The sequence below is a fragment of the Rhagoletis pomonella genome, unplaced genomic scaffold (genome assembly GCF_013731165.1).
Source record: "Rhagoletis pomonella isolate Grant_MI unplaced genomic scaffold, Rhpom_1.0 Rhpom_scaffold_00002, whole genome shotgun sequence".
NCBI lineage: Eukaryota > Metazoa > Arthropoda > Insecta > Diptera > Tephritidae > Rhagoletis > Rhagoletis pomonella.
Window position 1 is genome coordinate 7,280,031 of NW_023458556.1, and position 19,333 is coordinate 7,299,363.

General features: G+C 36.7%; 5 protein-coding genes across 10 annotated transcripts in view; 3 read left to right on the forward strand and 2 right to left on the reverse strand.

The window, feature by feature from the left end:
• Positions 1-5: 5 nt before the first annotated feature.
• Positions 6-1,210, forward strand: LOC118732965 (enhancer of rudimentary homolog). Its single transcript, XM_036462100.1, has one exon. It carries the CDS (start codon positions 6-8, stop codon positions 315-317), a length of 312 nt encoding a protein of 103 aa, XP_036317993.1. The 3' UTR covers positions 318-1,210.
• A 2,194-nt stretch (positions 1,211-3,404) lies between these two features.
• LOC118732966 (protein MAK16 homolog) lies at positions 3,405-5,932 on the reverse strand. Its single transcript, XM_036462101.1, has 4 exons — positions 5,802-5,932; positions 5,688-5,734; positions 4,868-5,621; positions 3,405-3,722 (listed from the first exon to the last, which is right to left on the reverse strand). The coding sequence occupies exons 1-4, from the start codon at positions 5,814-5,816 to the stop codon at positions 3,546-3,548; spliced, it is 993 nt and encodes a 330-aa protein (XP_036317994.1). The 5' UTR covers positions 5,817-5,932; the 3' UTR covers positions 3,405-3,545.
• Positions 5,933-7,094: 1,162 nt separating this feature from the next.
• Positions 7,095-10,203, forward strand: LOC118732967. The gene is made up of 4 exons (XM_036462102.1): positions 7,095-7,274; positions 7,492-7,833; positions 7,915-8,566; positions 8,634-10,203. Exons 1-4 carry the CDS (start codon positions 7,171-7,173, stop codon positions 9,903-9,905), a joined length of 2,370 nt encoding a protein of 789 aa, XP_036317995.1. The 5' UTR covers positions 7,095-7,170; the 3' UTR covers positions 9,906-10,203.
• Positions 10,204-11,032: 829 nt separating this feature from the next.
• On the forward strand, positions 11,033-12,805 carry LOC118732968 (uroporphyrinogen-III synthase-like). The gene has a single exon (XM_036462104.1). The coding sequence runs from the start codon at positions 11,313-11,315 to the stop codon at positions 12,117-12,119; it is 807 nt and encodes a 268-aa protein (XP_036317997.1). The 5' UTR covers positions 11,033-11,312; the 3' UTR covers positions 12,120-12,805.
• A 5,070-nt stretch (positions 12,806-17,875) lies between these two features.
• Positions 17,876-19,333, reverse strand: part of LOC118732969 (moesin/ezrin/radixin homolog 1) — a 45,736-nt gene continuing 44,278 nt past the window's right edge. For all 6 annotated transcript variants that reach the window (XM_036462111.1, XM_036462106.1, XM_036462107.1 and 3 more), the window contains 2 exons: positions 18,565-18,777; positions 17,876-18,495 (listed from right to left, as the gene is read on the reverse strand). In XM_036462111.1, the coding sequence (XP_036318004.1) occupies positions 18,331-18,495; positions 18,565-18,777 (378 nt within the window). In that variant the 3' untranslated portion in view covers positions 17,876-18,330. The remainder of the gene's footprint in view (positions 18,496-18,564; positions 18,778-19,333) is intronic.

The window sequence follows — 19,333 nt, forward strand, 5'->3', positions numbered from 1 at the left end:
TCAACATGTCACACACAATTCTGCTCGTGCAGCCGGCTTCCCGTCCTGAAACTCGCACTTACAGCGACTATGAAACTGTCAACGAATGCATGGAAGGTGTTTGCAAAATCTATGAAGAACACCTGAAGAGGCGCAATCCCAACACGCCTACAATTACATACGACATAAGTCAACTCTTTGATTTCGTTGACCAGTTGGCTGATATCAGTTGCCTCGTCTATCAAAAATCGACAAATACGTATGCACCATATAACAAGGAGTGGATCAAGGAGAAGATTTATGTGCTGCTACGACATGCAGCTGGCAATTCAGACTGATGTGCTAAACTAAAAGCTAAGGAGCTGATAGCGAACGTTAACGCGGATAACTAATAAGGGTAATATCAGTTCTATAACAAGAAACTACAAAAATATTTGTAAATTATTGTAAAATGAATGAACTACATATTTAATTTTCCGTAAACTCTAAAGATTGCGTTCAAATCTTCTACTATAGCAGTAATTTCAAGTTTTTCATGTCAAAATTTAGGATTTAAATTTTATTAATTGAAAGAACACAACAGAATTAAACACTTATTTAATTTAAAACATACATATGTATGTCGAAATTACAGAAAACATAATTGACAAGAGCACTATTTTGTATTTTTGCTACAGCATTAAACTAAATATTTACATGTGTATGTAATCATATCTTCACGAAAAATAGTTTTCTTACAAATCTTCTGCAGCAGTGCAAAATGCAAGGCGCCAATCAATCGGAAAGCAGTTTTAGGAACAAAACGTACTGAACTTTCATATATTCTGAAACTTCGATTTCTGGCAATAACATCTTAATTAAAATTAGCAATAAGATAGCATTAAGTTTTTCTTGAAAGTTACGTTTGAAGGAAATGCAAATCTGTGTACATAAATATTGTAAACTGACAATTCAGTTACTTATGTAAACGGAAGCCATTGGATGTGTATACTTTAAAAAAATAAATGATATAAAAGTAACTTACATAGATATATATGTATTTATATACCTTCTTGAAAAATTGGGGCTCCGGTAGAATTTATAACTCGGATGCAAACGCATCGAGGTGTACCTAAAAGCATGAATATTTAATAACTGATTTAAGGAAGAATGAAATTACCACTTAAATAATCACCAATAAATGAATCATACGATTAGTCTGTAACAAACGTGTACAGCTATGTAAACCCAACCGCAGAAGCTGGCCTTTGTTCAATTAGCGACAACTAAAAGCTTGTTAATTTGAAAAGGACCGCTTATGAACGCGTAATGTTATACATACAATATACATATCGTCGTTTAAATTGCAAAACCGCGTATCAAGAGTATGCAAAACCTCGTATGTGAGGTTGCCAAAATTTTACAGGAGAGAAAAAAGCCTGTCAAATTTCAATACGGTTATCTCTTTTATTGTGGCTATAAATGGAAAGGCTTGATGCCAGGAGCTTCCCGCGAGCAAATCTCACTTTTGGCACAAATGTCAGTTACGATGTTTTGCAGTACCACGATACGCGGTTTTGTACTTTAAACAATGATATGTAAATGTAAGATCGGAGATATGTGCTGTGACGAATTGGAAACTACTGTAAGTACATTTATAATATGCACTTATGCATGTGCAAACAACCCAATGTAGCTATAGCTATATACCTATAAGTATGTTTACATTTAATCGAACACTTTGAACTCTTAAAATGCTTTGGCGGCGAATTTCCCAGGTCTTCCTCCTCCGCGTTCCGAGGCAAAGCATTGAAAGAAACACAGACATGCACACATTCTGAGAAGAAACTAGGAAAGAATGAATAGAGGCATACAAATAAGTGTTCTAACCGGAAACTTAACAAGTAGTTGCATGTTAAGTGCCAGTTTCTCAATGTCTAGTTAACAGTAGCTCAGGTTAAACATCGTTTTCGACTCCCTGGCCCTCAGAAATTACCTATACATAGTAAGGGCCGGTGGTTCAATGTCTGATTAACACAAATCGGAGGTAGGAGGTCCGGTTAAATACAAAAAATGCTTTATCGATCGTCTATAATAATGTCTGGATAACCAGACATTGAACAACCGGCCCTAATTGATCTAATGGTTGACGGCGTTTTTTGTGACAATGCAGCTAAAAGTTCTGAGAATCTGCAACTCAAATCGATGAAATATCGGTTAGACATATGCAGGAGAAATAGTGCCCTTGTTGTTGTAACAGTATATACATACATACGTAAATTATTCAGAGTTTTTGGGGGATGATGCTGGAGTGACAGTCCTAGTCCAGATATTAATCTAGATCGATCCGGCTACGTAGACTCGACTGTCGTGAGAACGAATAGTGTTGTTGTTGTAACAGTTTTGGGGAGTGTTGCTGCAATGACAGCCCTTGGTCAGATATATGTAAATCTAGATCGTTCCGGTTACATACACCCCATGTCAAGGAAATTAAGACTGCACGAAGTGTAGTAATTATGTAATGAATAAGAGGGAACAAAAGATTGCCCCGTTGTAGTGCAATGTTCAGCAGATACATATCGTCACCTTAATTCACAAGCGTAACGATATGAACGTATCTATCCAAGTATGTAGTATTTAGGGATCGTGGCTGCATTATGGACATTAAGCTTAAATAACACATGTAAACTTAAAAGGCCGTGACACACGATTGGGTATTTGCCCAAAATTTTGTCTGAATACACAAATATTTTTCTTTATCCCAATCACGATAAACAGTTTGTTTTTTTTTTTCAATTTATCAATAGAAGTCCGCTGTATTGTACCAATCGTGGGTCTACAAAAACAAATTGTCCCGATTTTTTTATTTCGTACCAATAGACCAATATAAAAAACGTACAAATCTGCTCAAATCTACATACCAAACGTGTGACATTGCCTTAAGATTTGAAAAGGAATATCAACTCATTCAAGCCGCTCAAGTTACCGCTTTTTATGAATGAATAAAATGTAAGAATATAAAATATGGGTGCATATTTCGATTGGTATAAGTAAGGTGTTTATAGGTATGCATGCACACGCTAAGCTGATTTACACATACTAATTGTACTGCGCCAAAAGCAGTCCAACTTTGACCGATATTCAAGTGCACACAAATGAATTGAGGTACGTACATATGCATATCGAGCGAGATCACAATGTCGAGGTCAACACCACTAATTGTTTTTTTTTTGTTTTTGTTTGTTTTTTTTTTGCATGTTTTCTTGCCTATAACTCCGTGTGCAAATAATGAAAAAAAAAAGTTCTAAATAATTGAATACATAGGTACATACTAATTTGCAATTATGGCAATTGATTTAGAAACCGGTTTTTAACCAGAATGTCTCGTAGTGGGGAATCGTTGTTGTTGTATCAGATAGGAGTCCAATGCACACAAACAAATAAAATTAAGCATTTAATGGCATTTGTTTTTATTTTACACACAAATCGTTTTAAAAAATGCATCTCTATTAAGCCACAACTTCCCATGGCCTAAGATAGGCACCGTCAGCTGGAACAGATGCCTGGGCCTGTTTTTTTCATATACCTCACTTATGTAGCCTTTGCCTCTCTGCAGCAGTTTCACTTTCCATTTCATATTCGATTTCCACTTTAGTTTTCTTAGGGCGACGTTTAGCGGTTTTACTACTACTGGCTGTGTCAACGGCAATGTTTTTGCTTGATTTCACTGGCGCACGTACGAAGGCACCGCGCGCTGGCGTATCCTGTATTGCAGGTAAAAGAACCGATTAGTTTCAGGAGATATAAAATTTATTAGTTCATTATGGTCATCTATGTATATGGGTAGGAGTAGTGCACGGTATAATTTAAAATTTTTGTATATAAAATTTGCACAATTCACGTTTTTAAATTTTCTAGCTAAGTGAAATCGAACTTTCAACTTTGATCGGCATCGAGGCTATTCTCAAATAATTATAGCTATGTTTAAAAAGTAGCTGGAAAATAAACAACAGCAGGTTACAGTAATTAAGAACTTATCACGCTATGCCATAATCACTCCATGCAGATATTATTATTATTATTATTGCATACAGATACATACATATGTACATATGTAAATATTTGTTATTCAGAGCTGCAAAAGTGCGATTATTAGCGGAAATACTTTGAAAAATTAATGAAATATTAATATTATAAATATTTCGTACTTTTGCGGTTGGTTTGCGTGGTGCCCGAAGCCACATAAATTTAAATGGAACCGATAGTGCCCTACGCTAAGTAGTCTCGCGTTGTATTAAAAGATCGATTACGCGATATACGCTCGCGAGTCCCGCGTTTTAGCGTCGAGCTAATCAGAATGGAAGCTGTCGTCACACTGAAGCATTTTACTTTGCTGATTGTAATAGTAACATTCATTCACCGGTGTCGAATTACGGCAAGTGTTTTATCTTTTTGCAATACGTTCTAGACAATCAACCACTTCAGATAAAAAAAAAATAGAACTACGAGTAAACATTGCTGAACAAATAACAGCATAATTTATATTTTCAAAAGCATGGATACAAAACGAACGCGGGCATTAAACTGCAAGTTTCATTTTTATTTAGCAGCGCAAAAATGAACAGTTGGAATCATAAATTATAGTAACGTTATTACTATAAATAGATTTCAACAAATTCTTGGATTAAAAAAAAAATAATCTTTTGTATCGTATGTACTACTTGTTGTTATTGTTCCCCAAAACAATTTTTTGGGAGTATTGCTGGGGTAACAGTCGTTGGCCAGATATAAATCTGAGTCGTTCCGGTTACGAGGCCCAGACTGTCGTGGGAACGTCTACTAGATCTAACCACCCGCGCTTGCCTACACTTCCCATTAAAATTATGCTTATTTCAAAAATTTTACGTACCTCAATATCTTCTCCATCACCCTCACTATCGGAAGCAGCAAAATCACTGTCCTTTTCGATTTCTTCCCGCTCGCCCGAATCACTGCCGGCATCATCTTCGTCCTCGTCGTCTTCTTCCTCATCTGAATCGGCTTCGACAAATTCTTCGTCAAGCAACTCGCGCCGCACCTCTTCGTCCACTTCCATTTCTTTTTCAACTTCTTGCTCTTCATCCTCGCTTACTTCTTCATCCTCCACCTCTTCCGCTTCCAACGCTTTGTTGAACGCCGTTTGTGGGAAATTATAAATATCTTGGTAAGTGCCACTTTTTAATCGTTCCAATAACTCTTTTTCGATATGGTTGTCGATTTTAGCGGCAATCAATGCCTTTTGCTCTCGGCGAGCTTCTCGCCTCTCAATCTTTCGCGAAAGTGGAACGATCAATTTTTGCCGCCTCAATTTCAGTTTACGCATACGTATGAGGTACTGTGTGATTTTCAAAAAACGTTGCTTATTTTTAGCAATCATATACTTTGGCCAAAACACCAAGTTTTCATTAATCTGTTCGATGGCCTTTTCGAAGTTGCGTGACAATTTTACACGTTCCCACAGTTTGTTAGGCATGTGTGCTCGTTCCGCCGTCTTCATGTAAAGATAAATTATTCCCTTTTCTTCGCGGACAGTGGCATATTGTGAGTTAGCCAGCGGACATGTGCGGCGTGTACAAAGACCGGTTAAATTGTATTCATGTCGACAAAACGTACGCGTATCGGTTCTAGTTGTGAAAAAGAAAAAAGCTTTTATTAATCAAAATACTTATAAAAACATATCTTTATCTTACTTGACTTTATGTGAGCAAAATGATTTGTTTATAATGCTCCACACCACCTGTAAACAAAAATAAGAATTCAGTTCTAAGCAAAACAAAATTTCTACGTTTATGAATTTTACGTACATCGTCGTGCTGCATTGTGTTGATTCACTTATTAAAAAATGTGTAAAAATAATTTAATCACCGAATTTTATAAATACTAGCGAACAAAACACGTGCAAAGAGCGCTCAAAAAAGACCAAGCAAAACAAGAGAAACGTCAAAATGGTTATCAGCTGTTCCATTGGGATGAGTGGTGCCACCCTGCACCAAATTAACCTAAGAACGTAAAGGGTCTGTCAGACATGGCAATGCAATATTTTCCGAAAAGGCTGTCAAATTGCCAAATTTCAGAAAGCAGTTGCATGAGCGGTCACATCTTGCATATGTCTTCGAAAGAGGTTCTTTTTTTATTTCTGAAAGGCGAATTGCAGGTTCGCTAGTGCTGCAAGTTGAAATATATTTCCGAAAGGTAATAGCAGTTTCAATTCTGTTGAATTCAAGTTTTTGGTTCTTTAAATGGGAAGCAACGAAAATACCAAAAGCAAAACAAGAAAATTGAAACGACTTGACCGTACAGACGCATGTGTACTCGTCCCTTTTCTTCTCACCCCCTCTCTTCCACATGCGAGCAGAATTGAATTCAATACTTGAACTGTGTAAAAGCAGTCTAACCGCAGAACTCCACAGGCGAACACCGATGGCCTACCCAAAGAACGTAAGTCCAAAGAAGGTAAATCTATAAGCAAAGAAGGTAAATCTATTAGAAAAGACAATGTAATGTAATCGCGCCGTAACTGGCCGTCTCCACAGGATAAAATTTATTGCTGCCCAGCTGTCATTTTGGTCGCTAGATATAAGTTATACAGTGGCAATATTTGTGGGGGCTTTTTATATCTTGATATAAGCATTTGTAAGATAGCTTTGAAAATGTATTTTTGCCATATTTAATCGCTTAAAAATTTTTGAAAATAGGCTATTTTACATCCAAGTACATAATTACAAATATTTTAACAGGAAACAGTTCAATTTTTGCTTTTATATCAAAATAATAATGATGTTGCAGCCACGAAGTTTTCGTGCAAATGAAAATGTAGCTGTCAAACTACCAAATTGCCGGCAATAGATGGCAAGATATAAGCTCTGATATATATTGCTCTTGAAGAGCAGTGAGCGGTCTCCATTGGCTATTTATATTCTTATGTATCAGGATATAAACTTTATCCTGTGGAGACAGGCAGTAAGATTCAGGTACTCGATTCCAAAAAATATCGTTTTAAAACTAACGAGTAGAAAATATCGGTATCGAATGCTAAAAGTATCGATATGTTATCGTTTCGTATCGAAATTCGTGTCCCTAGCTGTGAATGCGTTGTTTTTTTTTTTGCGCGGATTGTGCTTAAAATCCTTAATAAATTGAAAAAGATTAGATACAATTTAATTACATTACAAAATGTACAATCAACTGCTGCTATCGCTGGCGGTGAGCGCGGTACCAATCCTGGCCTTCACATTTATCGGACTTTTACTGCTGCAAAAACTCTACGTGAAAATTCGGTAAAGTTTTTTTTTTAGTCCCGCACACGACTACCTAACCTCATTTAACCGGTTTGGCATTTTTAATTCAATACTTTTTGGAGGCATTTTATTAAAACTTATTTTAAATTGATTACATTAATATTATGTATGTGTGTATATACTTTATTAAGCTGTGATCTCATACATGCGATTTAAATATATCGCGCCTAATAATCGCTATGAGTTCTATTTATAGGTCCAAATTCGATGCTACAGTGAACTGTTGGTTTTGCAATCAAAATACGCGTGTGCCCTACTTGGAATCGAACAGTTGGACGTGTCCGCATTGCGAACAATATAATGGCTTCACAAAAGATGGGGACTATAATCGCGAAATATTTCAACAACTAGATTGCAGTAGTACCACATTGGGGAGGAATAGATCATCTGAGCATGATATTTCAGCATCGGCGTTGAGCGCCTCCAAGAACGGTTTTTGTTATGAATGCAATGAGGCACAGCGCTTAAAGGTGGAAAAGTTGGCACAATTTGAACCAAAAACTGAAACACGTTTCGATGAAGAGCTTAAGGTCTACAAGTAAGTTTGTAACGTTTCAATAATATGTACCTATGTGTATGGAATAAATGAATAAATTACTGATATCTACATTTTTCACAGAGCCAAACTTGAAGAGCAATATCGTTTGTGTGGAACATGCGACCGTCATTTGCGTAAAGTACTTCATGAAAAGAAAAAAATGGTACTTGGATCAAAATTTCTAGATTTCATTATAAAAGGTGCGGAAACGTTAAAGCAGCCCCACTTTACTCAAATCCGCCATTTTCAACGGCAACATTGGAAACGCCGTATTTCACTTCACATATCATTACTTACAATGGTAAATTTGTTATGTTTATTATTAATGCTGCCCGCTTTGACCCGTGAGCATCTGACGACTGTGTTTGGAGATCGTCTTGGCGAGCAGCTATTCACAACAATATCACATGTATTAGCACTGGCGCGTGTTTTGGTCGCATATTTGACTAGAATCGGCGCGAACCCCTTGATAGAGAAAATCAAACTTTTTACACGTACAATTTTTATGATGCTCCTGTACTCATTGGGACTGAAAATGCCTCAAATTGCACGCATTAACTTTTCTTCACTATACGTGCTCCTCTATCCTTTTGCACTATTGGGCATGTCTTTCAGCTATAAAATAATTGATGGCTTCAAGTTGACGCGCTTCACATTTTTGTTGGCCTTGTGGAGTGCATTTGCAGGAGGTTTGTTAGAAGAACAATTATACTTTCCACAAACTGGATTAATGGTATGTTATATACAATTCGACACTATAACTGCTTAAGAAACTTATTTGTTGTTTTATTTTTCTACAGCTAATTTCGTCAGCATTAACACTTATTCTTTCAGTGACAAATGAAGTAGAATTTTCTCCCAGAATGCATGATGCTAGTACGAGTAGTTTTCATAAAATGTATTCTGAAGACTACCTAAGTGATGAGGATACGATTAGTATGTTGAGTCAGCAGCTTAATAGTAGCAGTACCAGCACAATTCGTTCCACTTCACTCGGTGGACAAGCATCACCACTGCAACAGGGGCGTTTATTTAAGTCACCAGTGACATCATCAACACTTTCGCTGCACAATGCGCCTGCCACGCGGTACTCTCCGAATTCCACATACAAATCGTGCTACTTCGATGCGCAATCTAATCCTTGCTCAAACCGGTCACAGTATGCTGCTTCAACCATTGGTGACTTTAACACAGCCTTCTCATCTGCCACACTGACTTCTCGCGCTCCACTTTTTGGCTCAAACTGGGAGATAAACAATCCTGAACGGCCACGCTCTACTTTGTTTGGTACAAGCGGCAATCACATTGCACACACTTCACTCCAGCATGCTTCTTTTAGTGGAGAAATTAATGCACATGAAATTCAAAAACAAAGGAATCACATATTTGCCCAATATCGCCCTGTTAACTCAATAAATAAACGGATTTTTTCGGCGAATACAACGGCATTACATTCACCGTTTTCACTCTCCAGTAATGCGGTTTACCAACAAACCCGTCCAGCATCGACGAATTTGCTTACTCCGTCGCGATTCAGCACTACATGTATTGCCAGTAACACATCGGCTTCATCAATATTTCCTGCCGGTTCTTTAAATTCAGCTAACAAGAACTTCCCGGAGTCACGTGTGGCAATGGCCGTTATTGGAGAAAATCTATCACGTGCTTCATCACAGTCTTCGGGGTTCGAGTCACAAAATGATCGCCTGAATGTGTCTCGTGAAAACTCATTAACCACTGATGGTAATGATGTCGCCCAGCAGCAAAAAACATTAGACGCTAAACGCAGTTTCCAGCCAATCGACTCGGGCAGTCGTTCAGCCTACTCGCCACGGCCGTCGTTGTTATCTAGTCCTCCGTTTGAGACACCTTTGTCGGTGAATTGTGGATTGACTTCACCATTGGGTAGTCTTCCACAATCAGAGTTTTGGGGTGTCCCTACTCAAAGAAAGAGTATTGGCCGTGATATTTTCAATTTGCGTAAAATAAACGAAGAGTTGCCGCTGCCCACATATAAATATAAACGCGGTGACTTGCTCAAAAAATGGAAGGAGAGCCAAACGGTTTCATAACTAGTGCAAATGAAGGATAAATCATTTCTAAAATTTTTCATCATATCTCATACATTATTTATTTATGCTTACTAAGGGAACTATACTTTAATTAAACTTACACTTAAGATTTTGAGCTGATAAAAGAAGATGTCTAATTTATTATACATACATATAATAAGATTATTATAGTTATTATTGCATTATAAATATGTTTTTAGTTATATCGGATTATTTGTTTTAAATTATTTTAACAAAACAAGACAGTGGACTAAATTTCTAAAGCAAACACTCAAAATGTTTTGTTTATTGATATATTAACATGTTATTGACAACATTAATGATTACATTAGTGGTTTTGGATTGTTATGTATTTTATTTTTGAAGTTTCAATTGTAAGCTAAACACTGCCATGTAAACATACATGATGCATTAATGCATCATCTTAAAATTAACAAGAATTTCTCTGAAAGTGTACGAAAATCTTAAAGAAATAAAGACTATGCTACTAAAAATATTTATTTATTTAAGCGGTTAACGAATTTTTAAATATTTACTCCAAAATGATTTTTTCAATGGACCTTAAGCGAAAATTAGTTTTTCGTAAAATTTTTTGGAAACTGGGCGTGGCATGCCCACATATGTAAAATTTTTGTATCTCGAAAAACAACTTCACCAATCTGTACCAAATTTGATGTACACATTGCGCCTGACCTTAATACTGTCTTGAAAATTTTTGTAATCGGACAAAAACCCCGCCCTCTAGAAATATCGCTAACGTTGAGTTTTCAAAAATTATTGTTTTTTACTTTAATGGTGTTGTTCCATCAGCTGTGAGTAGCGTTTGATTGTCAAAATTTTGTATTTCGCTAGTGAGTGAGTGAAAACGTGAGAGTGTTTGTCATTTCCGTCGCCCTTTTTCATGCGAGGAACAATAGCTGAAATTTGACAATGGCCCGCTAGAAGCAAAAACAAAATACAAGTAGTTGTTGTATTTGTTGAATCGATACCACCTTAACTCAATGGGCATTGACATTTAGTTTCTACTGAGAACTGGGAATATTGATGTTTTCTGGTCTAATTCAGGCCATATAAGTTCGGTGCTTTTTGTATCATGGTACCAATGTTTCCGGTCTAAGTACTTTCGGTTTTTATGTAAAAATTACTACTTCATGTACAACTCTGGGTTAGCTACGCTAAAAATGCAACACTGCACATTACATTCTCTGCGCTAGCCCCTACAACAACATTCTCTGATCAGAAAACTACATCCACTCATTGGAGATTCCGCCCACCACCCACTCGTATGTTGAGAGATTGGTTGATTTGCTTCTAGCCACCTGCTGATTTCAAAAGCTTTTCACATCACCACTCGCAACTGCAAGAGCCATTTGGTTACTAGAGATTCATTGATATTGAACCGAAGATATGAGTGGTAGGCGCACTGTGATAATTTTTAAATCTGAATCGGAGAGTAATGACCGGTACGCGGAGGAACTGCATTCTAACGGCTTCAATCCAATATTTGTGCCGACACTCAGTTTCGGGTTCAAGAATCTGGATCAATTGCGGGCCAAACTACAGACACCAGATCGCTTTGCGGGCATCATCTTCACCAGTCCACGGTGCGTCGAAGCCGTTTGCGAGGCATTGCAATTCTCGGAATTGCATAGCGGTTGGAAGCTGTTACATAATTATGCAGTTGGCGAGGTCACACACAATTTGGCGCTATCGTCACTGCAACAGCTCTTCACCCACGGCAAGCAAACAGGTAATGCACGCAATCTTGGCGATTACATAGTGGACACATTCGATGGCTCCCGCGATTTGCCGCTTCTGCTGCCATGTGGCAATCTGCGCACTGATTTGCTTCTCTCGAAATTGGTAGAGAATGGCTTTCAGGTGGACGCTTGTGAGGTGTACGAAACCGTTTGCCATCCAGCACTGGTCGAGAATATGGAACTTGCGTTGAAGGCAGAAAACGTAGAGTACTTCGCTTTCTTCTCGCCATCGGGTGTCAATTGCGTCCATGAATATTGCAAGGCGCACAATGTCAACATAAACAATTGGAAATTGTTGGCAATCGGTCCGAGTACTCGTTTAGCTATCGAGGAGCGTGGACTATCTGTTTTCCAAACGGCCGAACGACCATCTGTAGAGTATCTCATCAAGGTACTGCTGAATCCCAGTGTGGGCCGGCCAAAACCGACTGGAGAAATAAAAGTGGAGGATTAACAAGCGGTTGTAGGAGGAAACTAGACTTTGATTGATAGACATATTTAAATTTACTATTTCCTTTTTAATACTACATTGAGGCCTTATCGAATATGCATACATATACGTAACGGTATATACATAGTCAGTCGTTCATACCTCCTCGTGCGGAAAATCTAAGTACGTGCAAATATAAATAAATCATTTGTCATCATTTTGATTTTCATCTATGGGAATGGAAATGTAAAAGACCGCCTATTGTACTCGTAGTATATGTACATATCGCACATCGTCTTCAAAAAAGGCACAACTCAAATATAAGATCCCGAAATATAACTGGTTGTGAATCGTACAGATTCAACGCAATTAATACAAAAAAAAAAAAACAGGTATACCAGTAGTTTTCTAGTTAGAAATAATCGTGAAGAAACAAGTATTTGCATTAATTGGAGATAAATCCTATGAATTCGTTAATGCATAAAAACCGGCCTAATTTTTTCCGAGTTGCGCCTCTTTTGGTATGTACATTTCTAAATATGTATGTACATGTATAAGTTATAGGCATAATGCCAACTATGTTAATGAACTTGCACTTTCGATAATATTCGAAACTTTTATCTACTTATGTATGAACATACATGTATTGCCCCCAAGTTTAGCAAAAAAGGATAAAATAAAATGTTATATTTGATAGCTGCTTTGTTCAATTGATGCATTTTTATTTTCATATTGACTTGCTAAATCGTGTTTTTCATGTACCATTTTATTTTATAGATCAGAAGAACATACATAACGAATTACCTCCGAAAATTGAGTCTTTGATGTTGTTCTTGTTGTTGTTGTTGTAGCTGCATATAAGTTCCCCGAAGAGTTTTTGGGGAGTGTTGCTGGAGTGACAGTCCTTGACCAAGTATACATCTGGGTCGTTCCGGTCACGCAGACCCGACTGTCGAGTTTCTTTGCAAAGACATAAAAAAATGATATCTCATAAGTCTAAATCGGTAAAATTTTGGCTGAGTTATTAAAGTCCAGAAACAGCATCAAAGCTCTCATAATTACGGTAATTTATTTTATTTTTTTTTTAATTTGTATACAGATTTAAGCTTGTTTACAGATTTAAGCTTGAACTGTTTTTGTTGTCCTTCAAGAAACCATTTTTGTTTTAAAAAAAAAAAAGCTCCATTTTTGGCTCATCCGCTAATCTATCGAAGAAAAAATTAGCAGCCCATTTTATACATATGTATATATCGTACTCTGGTAGCAGTATTTAACAATAACATTAAAAAAGTTCTTATTCACTATGTATGTACATATCGTTCGTTACTTTAATATAGAAAGGCCCTATCTAATTTTTGTGGCATGTAACTTTTTAATTTAATAAAAATTTAAGTTATTTAGTTACAAATTCTCTTCAAACACTGTTTTTATTAAAGGCTATATGTAGTTTAATACTTCGTTACTTTTAAATTCTAGTTAAATGGTTAGTCAATAACTAGCCGACTTTTCTACAAAGCTGGATTTCGAAAGAAAATGAGTTAGGTCCTTTCGATGTTGAGGTAACGGAATGTATGTTCAAATACATATATGTAGAAAGTACCTTCCCTGCAAAAATCGGTGGTCCATGTAGTCTATTTGTGGTATATTGGAGTACTTACAAAAGTGCTCCTCTGTCATGCTGTAGCGGATCAACTCGTGTCTCTGCACCAGCTTATTGTTACCCGATCACTGCTCGTGTTTTAACGACGTGTGATTGAAGTTAAGCATTTGAAAGTACATTTGCATGTCTGGATGTAGCTGAACGTGTAGAGATGCTAGCTGTTAGTTCTTAGCTCCCTGCATGTTCGGGTTCGAATGTCATCAGAGGCAACATTTAATTTTTAATTTTTGTCTTTGGTTTTTATTAATTTCAAAAAAAGCATATGCGAAGTGAAGAACAAAAGCGCGTACAAACGAAAAAATATAACGACAATGTCATTGGAGTATGTTGGGAGTAGTTTTGTGCTACTCTGATGTAATGCAGAGATGGAGTATATGGTCCTGCCCTAGGACATCGCAATGTTAATTGGACCATATTTTTTATATGAATTGTGGTTAATTTTGGAGTACTCCTTGGTCCTTCGGGAGTACTCCTTACATGCATGCATGGAGTAGTCGCGATTTTTGCAGGGTTTCGAAAACTATTTTCTTATTGCTTTTACGCACATTTACTACACACTATGTATGTATATTGCTATAAGTATACAACTTACACAGAATATCCAAAATAGAAATTATATTAGAATGAATCCTATTTATAAATACATACAGACTATTAGGGATGGGACTATCCGTATATTCGGCTATCCGGTTATGCGTTTATACCGATATTAAAAAAAAAAATCCGGATAGAACTCGCACCCCTATGTACATATATCGCTGGCTTACCGGCCGTCTTCACGTGCTGGAAAATCTCGCTTGCGTGACGACGGCTTGCGAGAGAAAAAAGCAGAACGCAAGCGAGATTTTCACCGGCCGTCTTCACATGCTTGAAAATCTCGCTGGCGTTCAACTTCTGTTCGATACTCAAGGAAAATTTCGACACCGTTGCATAGCTCATAGCACGAATTTCACATTCGATCTTCGATAACCAGCGAGGATCGAAAATCGAATGCAACTCATAATAAGGGCCTATATGTATGTATGTATGTATACGAAATTCGTCATTTTCAAAACACTTTGCTGAAAAAAAGAGAAAACTATCAACATTTACAAGGTGACGCTAAAGTAATCCTCCTATCAGAAAATGCAATAAATTTTGCGATTGGCCCCTAATGTCAGTTCTGTTTTGACATTTGTGTAGTAAACACATGGGAAATACACGTTAATAAACAATGTTACGCTACACTGCTCCAGAACGCGGAATATTGCTGACTATTTGTTTGACCAATAATCGGTCGGTGACTTTGGCACAACGTGAATTTCGTCGCAGATTTCCTGGCCGTCCAACGCCTACTGGTGAAACACTGCGACGTTTAGCCGCTCGCCTCGAAGAGACTGGCACAACACGAGATGCTGCCAGGCGTGGCAGACCCCGGAGTAGCCGTTCTGCAGAGAATATTGCTGCTGTAGCCGAGGATGTCATGGTCAACGAGTTCTTTTTGCCGCAACTTGATGAATTGGGATTGGAAAACATGTGGTTCCAACAGGACGGTGCAACGGCACACACTGCACGTGCCACAACCGATATGCTGAAGGATGCATTTCCTGGGCGCCTAATCTCCCGTTTTGGCGATTTGCACTGGCCAGCAAGATCGCCTGATTTGACCGCTCCAGACTTCTTTTTGTGGGGCTTTTTGAAGTCGCGGGTTTATGTCAACAAGCCTCAGACTCTTGCAGCTCTTAAAGACAATATCCGTCAAGAATGTGAGGACTTATCGCCGGAAGTTTTGGCCAAAGTGATGGAAAATGCCATAAAAAGGGCTCAAATGGCAATCAACTGTGGCGGCGGCCATTTACATGACATCATATTCTCGACTTGATGTAAAAAAAATTAAAAGACCAAATAAAAATAATCCACAAGAAGAATCAAAGTTTTTTCATTTTTTTTTTAAATTACAGCCAAAAAACATCGCAAGGTTACTTTTGCGCCACCTTGTATATCTAAAGTAATCAGGGCTATCACTGAATCCTTCGTAGGCCGATTTTTCGTGGAATCTATGAAAATGCTATCACTGAATCCAAATAGCTACGAACGAAAATCGTTTGATCCTTAGCTGATAGCCCAGAATACTAAGTAGATATTACGCGCAGACTAGCAAAAAAAAATTTTTTTTTAAAGAATAGCGATATTACTTGAACGTTTAATACTTACCTTTAAATTTATAAAACATCCTAGCAATACTTAATGCAGTGTTGGCATACAGTCCACAGGCTTTTCAACTTTTAACAGTTTGGTGATCCTTGAACTCATCAGACCTATGAAATTAAACTTGCTCCCACCAAAATAAAATGCTTTCTCCCATTCTTTTCGCATCTCATTTTTTTCTGTTTGTTTATTTTTTTACAGAGCTGCAATCGATCTCGAATGTTTTTTCTTCATTGGCGCTGTAACAATCTAAAGTGATTTTCGCCAAGTCACTATACGATGCAATTTCGTGCTAAACTGGATTTTTTTTTATTATTATTGTGGCGTAGTATTTATACCACAATTTGTTTTGTTTTTCCGGGCGGAAGCCCAGTATTCGGTGAATTCTGATCAAAAATATTTCCCACATGCGTGGACTTTTGCAACCGGAATTATCTATTTTATGCACTCGAGTGCATTTTTATGCGCTACGCTCACACGACAATTGGGTCTAAGTAACCGGAATGACCCAAATTTACATCTAAGCAAGGACTGTCACTCCAGCTCACTGCCCAAAAAACTCATTGGAGAATTTATATGCTGCTACAACAACATTTTATGCACTATGTATGTACATATCGACGCCACCAAACCATACTATGCCAAGTCTGACTAAGTCTAAGTTGACCAATCAATTATTTAAACCACTCGACTAGTCCTTCAATCAATGTTTTGCTTAACCTGCCAAAATAAATGACAAAAATCTACAAACTCCGCCACACACAAGCAACCGATTGCTAGACAAAAGTTTTTGAGAACATGCAATCCCTTACTACTGTTAAGTGACTCCTGTGTTGTTGTTGTTGTAGCGGCTAATCCTTGTTTAATCCATACTAAAGTAATTAGTAAGGATTACTACAGTAAGTAGATGTTGCACATTCGCCATTCGTTTTCTGAGGCGACGAAATGAAAACCACAGGAAATTTCAACACATTTCTGCGATCTGTGTCTTGACTGTGGCTCGATCTAGTAGTTCATTGAATTTTTCCAAAAAAAAAAAATAAATAAATAAATAAACTTTTTATGGAATCGAAATCGGTTCAGCCGTTTGGTCAGGCGTCCTGGTAATACGAAATTTAATATTTATACATACATATATGTACATATGTATATAGACAGATTCAGATCTATCCAACACATGTTTATGAAGTCATCTTCTACAAATTTAAAAATCTCTTCACGTGCTTTGTGAACTAAACATCCCTTTTTTTGTTCCGACGCGCTGAAAGCTTAGGATGCTTAAATCCTTAGAATGTCTTCTTCGGGGTTTTCTAATAATACAATAGTTTATTTTTATTTTATTATATTATATATAATATAATTATTCTGCCAAGTAATAATAACAATTTTTTATGTAAATGGATTCCCGTTGCTCTATTTTTTTTCTCGTTTGAATGATTAGCTTTCCATTTATCCTTTCAAATTAATAGTACTGTTGTTTAATAATAATGTGTAATAATTGTAATATAGAACAACTATACCTTAAAGTATTTATATCATTTAAAAGTTTTTCAAAAAAATCCAATTTATATATATCCGCAAGTATATATAAAATTGGTACTCAATAATAAAATAATTAAAAAGACGGAACGATTCAAAAAAAAAAACTTGTTGGTTGACGTTTGCCACGTTTGTAATTTTATGTTGAAATAGCTTAATTAAAGACAAAAACAATTGACTTTTAGTATCGCGTGGGAAAATGCTTTTAATAAGAATTCAAAATTAGTTTTATATCTTTTTCACACACTTTTCCTTTTCATATTCTTCTATTCATGTTCCTAGTTTAAAGATATTTAAATAAATGCCAAAAACAGGAATATTACGCAAACTAAGCAAGAGAAAAAACAAAAACAAAGAAAATTAATAGGATTTTACAATCAAATCGCTAAACATATTTAGTAGGAGCAGCAATACTTCGATTTATTTCTTTTTAAACTCTTATCCAAAACGGTAAGAAAATGCATTTGATTGTTTCTATAGATTTGATTTGTAAGCGTTTATGATTTTTTGTTTTAGGGTTTTTTATCTACTTTGCGACATCGAAGACTTTCTTTTATCAAAAGTATATCAAATATTGTTTAGTTTTTTTTTTGTTGTTTTGTTTTGTTTTGTTTTGTTTTGTAAACAATAAATTTTGCTTCTAAATAACGATGGACTTGGTTGGACGCAGTCGATCGAGCGCAGAAGTGCATTCACTTAGTTTGTTGATTAGATGCTGTAAATTGATGTTGCTGGTTTAATGTTGATGTATACGCTTCTATTGGTCCTGTTGTTCTATACAAAAGACTGGCATTCTAGCCTTACCAGTCACGCTGAAATACTGCGCACCCAACTCCGCGCAGTTACAATTTACATATTTTCAAATTGATCCACACGACGCTTTGTGTTGCCTTTTCGAATTTCGCGCAATGTCTTGTATTTATCGCGGCCTTGACGCACGTTCTCACGGTGAATCTTATCATTTTGCGTCTCCTTCGTTTCGTCACGTGATTGTGCCAAGTCTTGCTTCAAAGCCTAATGACAAAAGACACATCTTCTGTTAGTCAACGGCGCAAAATTCGCAAATTATTATCTTGTGCTTACCTTTAGTTGATCGTGCAGGCGCTCGTTGCGCTCGGCTAGTGTGCGTCTGTCTTCTATGGGGTCCTTGATATGTTCGTCTGTATCCAGATCGCGCGAAACATCGCCGCCACCATCGCCATTCATAAGCTCCTCCTCATTCTCGTTTTCATCCTCTGCTACGTGGTGATGCTGAGGTGTCGTCGATGCAGCCAAAAGCGCTGCTGCAGCTTCCGCCTAAAAGATCGAAATTATATTTTATTGAGTATATCGCAAATTTGTTTACATGTACTAAAACAGATGTATGTATGTATGTATATTTTGTAGCCTAGACAGATCGCAGCGTTGATTCAGATTAACGAGCTTCTCTAAAACCGGCGGCGTTTTCTATTGTTGTTACAGAGTCATTAGCGTTGCAGAAATGTAAAAAAAAAAAATAGTTAAATGTTTTTTGATTTTACTCTGTTTGTTTTAATTCATTTCACTTTCTTAACATTTTTCTTAACAAATTCTTTACTTTACAGACGAAGAAAAATATTTTAAAAAGAGTATCGAAAACAAGTAGGATTTTTTAAAAAGTGGCATGTAACTCTGTTGTTTTTTGTACACTTTAAAATTTTAATTGAAGGTGTTCTTTAATACCACCTACCAAATTCTGTGAAAAATGCAGTTTCAAAAAAAGTTTTAGTTAGGGCCTTTGTTAATTACATAGTTTAATTCATTTTATGTTTATATTTTACTTTTATTTAATATTTTTTTGTTTGTTTAATTTCATTAGCAGTGTGCTCTACCA

Excerpts from the sequence above, each read along its gene's own strand:
- LOC118732966 (XM_036462101.1), bottom strand. Across the intron at positions 5,622-5,687 it reads TTTTGCTCACATAAAGTCAA|AACCGATACGCGTACGTTTT; the intron begins GTAAGATAAAGA and ends TTTCACAACTAG. Across the intron at positions 3,723-4,867 it reads GTGATGGAGAAGATATTGAG|GATACGCCAGCGCGCGGTGC; the intron begins GTACGTAAAATT and ends CCTGCAATACAG.
- LOC118732967 (XM_036462102.1), top strand. The coding sequence starts at position 7,171 with ATGTACAATCAACTGCTGCTATCGCTGGCGGTGAGCGCGGTACCAATC. Across the intron at positions 7,275-7,491 it reads AAACTCTACGTGAAAATTCG|GTCCAAATTCGATGCTACAG; the intron begins GTAAAGTTTTTT and ends TTCTATTTATAG. Across the intron at positions 8,567-8,633 it reads TTCCACAAACTGGATTAATG|CTAATTTCGTCAGCATTAAC; the intron begins GTATGTTATATA and ends ATTTTTCTACAG.
- LOC118732968 (XM_036462104.1), top strand. The coding sequence starts at position 11,313 with ATGAGTGGTAGGCGCACTGTGATAATTTTTAAATCTGAATCGGAGAGT.
- LOC118732965 (XM_036462100.1), top strand. The coding sequence starts at position 6 with ATGTCACACACAATTCTGCTCGTGCAGCCGGCTTCCCGTCCTGAAACT.